Source organism: Alosa alosa, chromosome 10 (assembly GCF_017589495.1).
Source record: "Alosa alosa isolate M-15738 ecotype Scorff River chromosome 10, AALO_Geno_1.1, whole genome shotgun sequence".
NCBI classification, from domain to species: domain Eukaryota; kingdom Metazoa; phylum Chordata; class Actinopteri; order Clupeiformes; family Clupeidae; genus Alosa; species Alosa alosa.
In genome coordinates this window covers 5,316,064-5,326,598 of record NC_063198.1, presented here as the reverse complement: position 1 = coordinate 5,326,598, position 10,535 = coordinate 5,316,064, and the positions used below count along the sequence as shown (strand labels likewise).

General features: G+C 44.1%; 1 protein-coding gene across 7 annotated transcripts; it reads right to left on the bottom strand.

Annotated features, from left to right (window-relative positions):
- Positions 1 to 9,610, bottom strand: sp1 (sp1 transcription factor). Of its 7 annotated transcripts, none has more exons than XM_048253841.1 (6): positions 9,321 to 9,610; positions 8,276 to 8,960; positions 6,219 to 7,581; positions 4,098 to 4,242; positions 3,539 to 3,735; positions 1 to 2,425 (listed from the first exon to the last, which is right to left on the bottom strand). In XM_048253841.1, exons 2-6 carry the CDS (start codon positions 8,336 to 8,338, stop codon positions 2,127 to 2,129), a joined length of 2,067 nt encoding a protein of 688 aa, XP_048109798.1. In that variant the 5' UTR covers positions 8,339 to 8,960; positions 9,321 to 9,610; the 3' UTR covers positions 1 to 2,126. The 7 variants fall into 7 exon arrangements, with proteins under 7 accessions (XP_048109798.1, XP_048109794.1, XP_048109795.1 ...); XM_048253837.1 differs by having other exon boundaries at positions 8,276 to 8,355; XM_048253838.1 differs by having other exon boundaries at positions 3,539 to 3,732; positions 8,276 to 8,355.
- Positions 9,611 to 10,535: the final 925 nt, after the last annotated feature.

Here is a 10,535-nt window from a genome sequence, read left to right as displayed (position 1 = left end):
GCCCTTGGAATTCATTATTTTAATCCAGACATTGGCATTTGTAGCAATAATATTCACAAGGTACAAAAACCAAATCCCTTGCATAAAAAAAGTTCATACACGTGGTTGTCCTTTGGGGAGGGGGAGGGGGAACTGCCCTTGTAGCAAAAACACTGATTTTACTGTTTTACAAACTATCCAAGAACAGTGTATTCCAGCTGCAAACAGACCAACCACAATACAAAAATACAAAGAAATGAAGAGATAAGATGGACAACAGAAAAACATCTCCTTACAGTGAACCTTAGTAGCCCTTGAAGTGTTTCTCAAGCTCTGACTGACTAATGTGATGCTGACAGGCACCTCCTTACTACTTGGGGATGAATCGCCATGACGATAGAAAAACGCGCATGGTCCTCCTTCACTGCTAGTGTTGAAAAGTGATTTTAGTAGACACACAGTGTAAGACAGCATTTTAGGCTGGACAAAAAAAAGGCCCATCCTTGTCTGTAGCAAATATAAAAGCAAAAAAATATATAAAATACGGGCACAGACAAGGGTGATGTAACATTGACACTTAGCACCGATATAGAATGAGGTCTCAGCAAATTGTTGCTATTGTTCTACTCCATGATGGTACATTCTATATCAGGGTGAGCATGTCGGTGAAGCAGACACGGTGAAGCAGCTGTTTGAAATACGAACTAAAGATGACTCACTAGAAGCAGGAAGCCACTCAGTCCCCTCTATAGAGGTCCGGGTGATTTCGGTGTGGGTTTCTTTGAAAATTAAGGAAAGTCATGGTGTTCAAATTCTTGCCCCTGAGAATCCATCTACCACCTGATAGAAAAACGGACCTTTGGTTTGTATATGTCACAAAAATCTGAACAGATTTCTTAAGAAAAACAAATGTTTGTCTTTGTGCTCTTTTGATTCTTGTGATTTGAGTGAAGATGATGTTAGGAAAACACACATAGTAATACATTTTACCACAGAAATGGAAACTCTTCATGAGGTTCTACATTATTACAAAGTAAAAGTGGGTTAGGCAGATCTGGACTGTACTGAATGCAATACATAGTTCTATTTAGAACACTCTGTTTAGTTTACAAATGTATTCTCAGAAAGAAAAAAAAACTACATTTATATAAAAATGATAATAATTAAGGTTAAGATCTGATTGTATGAGACAGACAACACACAACAAAAGGCAATTTCAGGTGATCATACAAGTTGATCCTTCCTATGGTAATTTGTAGTCTTCAGAGTTTAGAAAAAATATAATTTATGTACAAAAACACTATCAAAAGTATTTTTTGCTATGATAAGTTATCAAAGCATGATGGCTTGTGAGTGTACCTATCATTCATGTAAAAAAAAAAAAAAAACATACATATAATCCCTACAAGGATTTTAGTGTCCTTCCACCCTGCGTAGATAGATTAGTTCTCCTGAAAATGGGGCTTCTGAAGTCACTAGTGACCTAATTCTCCTTCTGTCTGGTGCATAAACTGGCCTTCCAGTGAGAGTGGTCAGACTGGACTCTCAGAAACAGGCCCTCGCAGTGCTGCACTGGGGTCAAGAGATATACTGGACATGGGGCTGGCGGCCCGGTCCAAGCGGGACACATCGCGCCCAGACAGTCGACAGCCGTAACCTGAGAGAGAAAGGGAGAGCACTGCCAACTCTGGAGGCTGGCGTTGTCTGTCTGTCTGTCTGTCTGTCTGTCTGTCTGTCTGTCTGTCTGTCTGTCTGTCTGTCTGTCTGTCTGTCTGTCTGTGTGTTTGTGTGTTTAAGGGCACCACACCTTCCCACAAACACCAGTTACAAAGTGTTGGGAGTTCTGGCGAGTCAGAACATTGTGCTACGGAGAAGCATTTTCTTCCCTTGACGCAAAAAAGTGTGTTGCAGTCTCTTCCCGAGCCCAATCACTTCCACTGTGACCGTCTGTCCCTTGCTGACATCATCCATATCATTGCATGGTTCTACAAGAACACCTGTGCCTATTGCTATTCCAAGACATCGTTCCTTACTGAAAAATCCCTCCTACCTACCCACCCACCCCGCCCACCTCCATGCCCACCTCCATGCCCAGCTCTGTCTCCTTTGCCCTCTTGATTCGGTCCGTTGCCCCGCCCCCCTGTGGCTCAGTAGCCGTTACTGTTCATGTTCAGCGAGTGGATGTCCGTCACCTGCATGACGTTAATGCCGCTGCTCGCTAGCCTGGCGATGCCCTCAGGCGACAGAGTCTCCATGGTGATGAGTGTGGGTTGGTCGGCTTGCGCGCCGTTGTCCGAGGCGACAGGGGCGGGAGAGGCGGAGTCGGACGTGGGCTGGCCGCCTGCTGGGACGCCCTTCTTATTCAAGTGGGTCTTGATGTGCTTGGAGAGGTGGTCACTGCGCATGAAGCGCTTGGGACATTCTGGACAGGAGAACTTCTTCTCACCTGCCAAGGAAATGCACAGGTACTGAGGTTAACAACAGAGACGAAGGGGTCTAGACATCACACATGTCAGAAGCGTATTTTACATATACATTCTACAATAGAATTTTCATGTGTGCAGACCTGCCAACCTTGAAGAATGTTTTTGAGTAGCACCTCGAGAAAAAATAAATAGCTCACGTCGGCCTTATGCGTGCAGCCAAAAGCGTGCAAACTGAATCTTTCATAGTAGCTCTCTATAATGTTGGCAATCTGTTTTAGAGGCCAATAATCCTGACCTATGAAAAACACTTGTGTTGAGGGACTGATGTGGATATGTTGTCCATTTTCTTATATGTGGCCTCTATTCAATCATGCCTGGTCTATTATCTTTTCAATCCATTATTATTAACTGTTTCTTTTGTAAAGAAATACATCTATCCCTCATGATATGGTCACCATATTTAATTAATCTGAATATTGGCTACAGTAGATAGAGACTTATAGACATCTGCTGTTGTCAGTGTGCATGCAGTCTATCCCTTAACTACACACACACACACAATGTTAAATTATTATCTGCTGACTAATAAAATTACTGATTGCATTTCAAGAATTGCAACTGCACATGCTCTCAGTTTCTTTCAGATGGCGGTGTCTTTCTGCCATCTGAGAGACTGCAATGATTACATTATCCCAACTAAAGCGATAGGTGCGCGATCTCAATCTGGAAGCCTATTATTTGTTCTTGCTGGTTTTCGTGCTAATAAACCAGAACAACAATGATCTATATGCTCTAAAGAGCCCGAGGCATCCCCTTTGAAAACCTGTTGGTAGCATCGGCTAATTAGCGCCAGATTTCGAAATGCAGGGGACAAGCCGAGATGAGCTATGAGACAAAAGTTCACACTCGGTATCATGTTTCAACACACTTTAGGTCAAGATCACACCGAAATTCTCCTTTAAGTAAGAAATTGTACCCACGTAGTTTGATGTGAAAATGCGTAGTTGCTACACAAAATGCATACAGGTTGGCAGGTCTGTGTGTGTATAGAACACTCCAATGAAAATATGGCCCATTTGAATATGTTCCATTGCTCTAGTAAGTGTAGCTGCTGCACATCTAGAGACACTCACCAGTGTGGGTGCGCTTGTGTCGTTGCAGCTCATCCGAGCGGGTGAAGCGCTTGCCACAGAAGGACCAGGAGCAGACAAACGGCCTCTCTCCCGTGTGCCAGCGCAGATGGGCGCGCAGGTGTGACGTCTTGCCGTAGACCTTGTTGCAGCCAGGGATATGGCAGATGTGCTGCTTCTTCTTGGTGGGGTCGCTACTGCTGGACCACGACAGAGATGGAGAAAGATCAGAATAAGTGAATCTGACAGACAGAATGTGCAGACTTGCAGAAAGAAAACTTTCAGGCCTTAGCTAGAGTTAAGCCCATTGTTATTTATAGCCATGCCAATTTTGATGTACTAGAAAACATTTTTTTATTCTTTCTTTTTTTTTCCATTTTTATCTCAAACACAATGAATCACCATTTATTTTGTCTTGTGCTCATCATTTCCATACAGAAGACATTTATTTGTCAAATAAAAATCACTATAAATCAATATTTGGCATGAGTATGAATCATTCAGAGCTTATCTACACATGATATGGAGTACATGGAGTCTTTTCTGTATGTTCATAACGTACCGGCCCTCCCCATCCTTGCAGTAGGGACAAGTGCAGGCTTCTCGGCGTGTGCGTCTGTTGGGGGTGGGGCTGGTTTCCAGGCTCTCTTCCAGAGCCGCGTCATCCATGCTGTCGTTGCCAGTTGCAGTCTGCATAATCTGCTCTCCTGCACAACAGAGGGGAACATCAGATCCATGCTTTTCAGGAGGGTTTGAGCGCTGACTCTTACAGGTACACTATGCAAGTTTAGGTATTTTTGGCTACTGTTGAGCTTCCTCTAGAGTCACATTATATTTATATTTTACTCTGCTGTTGTAAATAGCAAACTTCTCGTGATTGTCCCAAGTACACAATGAAAATGCTTTTGTTGTGGAGATGAAGGATTAACAACAGGGAAAAACTATCTCCAAAGAGCTATATCTACTGACAAGGTAATGTTTCACGATTCTCGTGAGATTTGTCAGGCCGCCATTCTTGTAGTTGCATGGCTGGTTTTCTCGGAAGCTACTCGCTACGTCTATTCTGTATTAGTCTATGCTGCATTACAAGTTCGTTTACCATCAAATTGGCTTCGTAAAGGTTATATTAAGATGAAAATCTTGCATAGTGTACCTTTAAGTTTAGATTTAACACAACAACATAGTTTCAAATATCAAGAATGCAGTGAGGCAAGTGGACTTCCACTTTCTTAACTGTTACTTTTTTAATAGCATAAAACAAGATTAAAATCACCAGAACACAATATGGAAGCAAGGAAGTTGAGAAATGACTCTCTGCTTACCCTGGCTTTGAGTGCAACATACCTCGCTAACCCACTAATCGAAATTCGTAGTATACCCCACAGATCACAAAAAAAGTGAAACCAAACTTGTCCATCTACCTTGGAATTTGGATTAGCTCCAACATTTTAATAGACTCTTGGCCAATAGTAGACCGCTCTACCACACTTCATGCAAATCAAGCTGACTGCCTGGTACTTTAACTGCAATTTCACTACCACGGGGGAAAAAAAGTCATCTGAAATGTAAAAACCAACTGGTTCAAAGAGTCAAAGTAAACCACAAACGAGTAGTACACTGGAGCTTTCAGTTTCCATCACAGAAACTATTAATAGTCCATTATCTACTATATTCCTTTTCAGTAGCATTTCTGTCACTCGCAGGAAGTGGCCTCCTTTCCCCTGCACCGTGCAGGAAGGAACTCTGTGACGCAGCGTCACCCGTCACACATGAATAAGCACCACTGCGGCCTAATCAGGCTAACAACTCGGCTGTCCTATATATGTGCTTGCTTGTTTGGCTTCTCAAGGAGGAAATGACCAAACAGATAAATATGGGTGGCATAGCACAGGCGTGGTCACACCCATCAGCCCGCCTCCAGTACGCAGCCGTGGAGACGGTTGTGGACAGGCCTTGCCTGATAAGCCCTGTTCTGGGTGGGTGGGGTGGAGTTGCATTTTCCTTACAGAATAAACGAGTCAAAACGCAGACATATGACCAAAAAAGCCAACTCACAATTGGTCATGCTTGAGACACAGATACACCCTCTCTCCCCCCTTTTTCCTCGTATGAAAAACACAAAGGTCATGCTGACACTTGCACAAACAAACCTCCGCTTCAACTAGCCAAACCAGTATGGTAAGCAACACCAAACAGGAAGTAGGTTCCTTTCTTTTCAACAGATTGCAATTTCAGAAGGTTCAGCTCAACTCCCTGTCATTGCCAAACTAACCACATCTAACGTATGAAATGCTGTGTAGTATGAGGAATGGAGGGTAGTACAGCCATACATGAACATTACCTTCATATTATCCATCAGATTAGCCAGTTTTACAACTTCCAGTGCAAGTAGCACAACTATGTTCCAATGATTAATATGATTAACACATGGTATCCATTACGTAGAAAGGGCATCTTACAGGCTAAAACATTTAAAAAAGTTAAAACCTATTGATCATTGAATTTACAAGCAGCAGAAAAAAAAACTCTTTTACCTTGACAGATAAAACAAACACTTTGCTAGATAGAATTTGCTTGGATATAAATATAGGCCAGCAAACAAAAGTGACCTAACTGTCAAGTAACTAATGACTAACTGAAAAACACACGGCAAGCATTTATTAACCACTCTCCCAGGACTGACCTGCTGTGTTGGCGATGGCGATAGGAACCCCTTGCAACTGGTGCATCTGCAGCCCTGTGTTGCCCAGTGGGTTCAGGTTAATGGTCTGCAGGCCCTGCAAGCCCTGCAGGCTCTGCAGCTGCACCGTGTTGCCCGTCTGCGTCTGTGCCAGCTGCGGGATGGACTGCACGGGCGCCAGGGTGATCTGAGCCCCTCCCGGGTTCTGGAGCTGGATGGTCTGCCAGCTGACTTGGCCGTTGGGCCCCACCGTGCGCAACAGGATGGGCCCACTGTTGGGGATGGCCTGGATCTGCAGGTTCTGGAGGCCGTCCTGAGTGATGGTCGGTGTGGCAAACATCTGGCCCCCTGCTGTTGTCATCGTGCCTGGATGGATGGCCTGGAGCGTCTGGGCTCCCTGGAGGATCTGCTGGGGCTGGATGAGGATCTGCTGCTGCTGGGGCTGTTGTTGTTGTTGTTGTTGCTGCTGCTGCTGCTGTTGTTGACCATCTCTGTTATCAGGCTGGATGGGTACAGCCCCTGTTGCATTCTGGAAGGTTCCAGTGACTACTGTGTTAGTGCTCTGAGCCTGCGTTGCTATCCCATACGAGATGGTAGGCTGGGCAGAGGTGGTGGTGCTGGAGGTGGTATAGTATGTTGACCCGACAGACGACACTGTGGGTTGCTGCTGCATCAACTGCTGGTTGCTGCCTCCGGCTCCACCTCCCCCATCTCCCCCGCCTGTAGAGGACACTCCAGTACTTACTGGCAGGAGGGTAATGTTGCCGTTAAGCGACAATGGCATGTTGGCCAGGAACTGTGTCTGATTGGGCAGTACCGAGTTGCCCAGGCCCAGGTTCTGGAGGGGTATAGCTTGCTGAATGAGCCCCGGCATAGTGAGGATGTTACCTGCAGCCCCAGGTCTGTTGGTGGCGGCAATGAGCTGCTGACCACCATTGGGAGAGGACACCAGCTGAAACTGGCCAGCCCCCAACGCCGAAGGGTCCTGCTGGGTCTGAGCAAGCTGCAGCTGCTGGCCATCCACAGTCTGAAACTGGGGTATGACTTGGTACTGGATGTTGGGCATCATACCAGAGAGGGTGGTAAGCACCTGTTGGCCCTGCACAGACGGGGCCATGACATACTGATGCTGAGGCTGCTGCTGCTGTACTGTGGCTCCTGAGGACACCACCAGTCTATTCTTCTGATCCTCGGACATGACGCCAGAGACGACTTGCCAGCCGTTGGCAGTGTGTGTGATCTGAGACTGGCTGAGGTCTAACTGCTGACTTTGCTGCTGGTTTTGCTGGTCAGATGTGGCATCATTCTCATCCATGCGACTGCAGGTAGCTGCTAACAGAGCAAGGGGAGATGGCTGCTGGGAGTCCTGTTAAATGAGAAAAGAAAGAAAAAACGTGGTCGTTGCTTGTTACACTCAGATTAAATGTTTCTTGGCAGAAGAAACACAAAGAAGTCACTTAGTAATTTGCAGCATTCAAATTCTACAGGAGATTATTTAGTCACACAGCTCTGATACCGCTGACATTTCTGTTGAATACTTGTGGTAATGGGAGGAGGGACAGAGAGGGAAAGGAGGGAACAAGGCTATTTGGAAATGGGTGGGATCGCAGATTCTTTCTGTCCTCCCAAGCTCCTGCGCCTAGCCACACATCCCCTCCCCCACCCCACCCATCTCCCTCCCACCCTTTATTCTACCCTATAAACTCGCTCAGGCGCATGTAGCCACCCCTCCGTGGGCAGCTAGAATGGGCCGCGCAACCCGCATTCAAAGTGCGGGGCTTGACAGGAACACCCCGCTTTGCCTCTTTTACCTCCACAGCCGTTCTAACTCCCACCCAAAGACATGTGCGCTAGCAAAACCGACAACAAATGCCATCCGTCACACACCACTTCCAAAAGCTTTCAATTCTAGCTGGAAGCTACCTAGCCGACTCAGTTCTGTTAATTTGAGTATGATTGGCCGCCACCACATCGATCAAATCATTTGAAATCACTGATAACGTTAGCTAAAGCACTTTAAGATGATCTAAAAAGTTTGTTTAAAGTGCTACCGAACTCACCTGTCCGGTATTTCTGTTTCGTTTTTGAAGGAAGTCTCCGTCACTTTCCACCAGCGCGGCCATTTCATCTTGCTGTTGCTCTGCGTGAAAACGTAACTTAGCTAGCTAGTAGTAAAAAGGGTCCCTTCGTAAAGACTTTTGTCAAACTTCAGCGTGACTAACAGGCATTGGCAGACATTAACACACAGTTGGCTCATTTTTACACAAGGCGTTCATGAAAACAGTTTCCTTTAACTCCACTAACTACGAACCAAGTTCAATAACGTAGTTAGCCCGCTAATTTGGCTGGCAAAATAGTCCATCAATCTGCCTAGGACTAGATGGCTCCGAACAGCTTGCTAAGGCTAACTGAATATCCTAGCATTGCTAGCTACCAAAGCTGACACGAGCCAAGAATGTCACTCAATCTTGTTGCTTGTAGTTTACCATGGCTTTTCAAACAACTTTGCCGGGTTCAACCCAGCAAATACTTTATATCAGACTTACTTTCCCAATGTCACGACATTTTTAGTCGACCATAAAATATTTAAATCAAGAAATGAACAATCTTAAAGTGTCTGTCTAACGTTGGCTAACTTAACTTACCTGGTCATTGAACAGTTTGCTAACCAGACCTAACGTTAGCTGTTAAACCAGCACTCCATGTCATCTGTTGCTATTTCAACAACTAACGTTACTTCTGATCCTAGAGCTTAACACAGAGAGGAGTTGTTTGTCATTATATCGCAATCTAAAATTAAGGTTACAGTAGCATAATCCCACAAGCCATTCCGTAGTAAGGGAAACATTATAACGTCACTGGTTAAAGTAGCCATGTAGCTGCTACAAGCTAAAGGAAATAGCTAACATTACTCATCTCGTTGCAAAACCATTTACTTTCCTAAATTAGCGTTATAGCTTAAAAGCTAGCTATTTGGGATTAAGTCCACATCTATACTCACGTACGGTTCATGTATGTATAATCCACAAACACATCAATGGCAAATCTGTAATGAGACAAATGCAGTTCCACAGAAGCTACTAAACTTTTCCAAAATTCACTCACCACCACTCATAGCTTTGAGATGAGAGGAGTTTCTCGGGCTTCTTCTAGACTGACATCAACTTGCAAACCGCGCAACCGAACTTGACGGCGGCGCGGCGAAGTAGACAGAAGGAAAAGTAAATTCTCCAATAGAAATGCCAATAGTTTAGTTTAGAGCCAATGGAAATCTCTTGTAAGAGATTTTTTGCTTAAGTACGCTCCGTTGAAGTAGAAGTTCACCTAGAAGTTATATGGAATGTTGGGCGTGAACAAAACTACGTGCGGCACAGTAAGCATTTGTACATTCATGTCAAGGCGAACGAAACACCTAATGGTAGCCAAATTCAGAGGCGGATATTTGGGTGGGGTCATCTAAAAGTAGGTTGTGCCATCGTACGTTTGACTAATGTGACGTCGGCGGGAGGGATTTTTGGCGCAAAAGGCGCCATTGATGAATTCATCTCAATTTGAATGTAACATAATATGCCTATAACTAGGTTCTAAAAATAATATGCTGTTTTTTGTTCCACAGACATAAGTAACAATGTTTCATAGAGCACATTCTATGGTGCATTGCAAGCAAATAGACTAAGGAACATTAACCAGGCAATACTTTGTTTATCTTAAATTGTAGACTTAGTAGATTGGTAAACCTTATACAAAACTGTAAATTATTCTTTGGGATACTGAACCTCAAAATGTTATAGACAACATGATCTCACCAAAATATTCCACCTGTTTGAATGCCTGTTTCTGGGTAGTAGTGAAAAGTAGTTAGGACCTATTATTTGAAAACTTATTCTACCAGCATTTTCTGACAAGTGGCTTTGGCCAAAAGCATCTGCTAAATACAATAACCATAACTACAACTAAAACAATGGATAAAAGAAGAAATATTTAATATTTTAAATGCTCATACTGCATAGTGCTGAATAGTGCTATTATACTAGCAGTGTTTATAGTTTATTCATTCTAATCACATTAAAATATATATCATCCTTTTAGTTAATTGAAAGAAAAAACTTATCCACAACCTTTATTTTTCACAGAAGGCTGACAGGATTGACAGAAGTAACCCTTCTCGGTTAGCTTAATTCTAAAAGAGTGCAGTGTCTGGTGCCTGCAACGTTTACCTGACCCACTTGGGAGTCTCTCATTTTTCTTTTCCTCTCAGTTAAATGTGAAGAACTAGCAGCTGTGAGAAGGGGAGGATGACAGAGCAGTCACATTCATACC

Coding starts and splice junctions, on each gene's coding strand:
- sp1 (XM_048253837.1), bottom strand. Junction 7,582..8,275: donor GAAACAGAAATACCGGACAG/GTGAGTTCGGTA, acceptor CTCATTTAACAG/GACTCCCAGCAGCCATCTCC. Junction 4,243..6,218: donor CGCCATCGCCAACACAGCAG/GTCAGTCCTGGG, acceptor TCTGTTGTGCAG/GAGAGCAGATTATGCAGACT.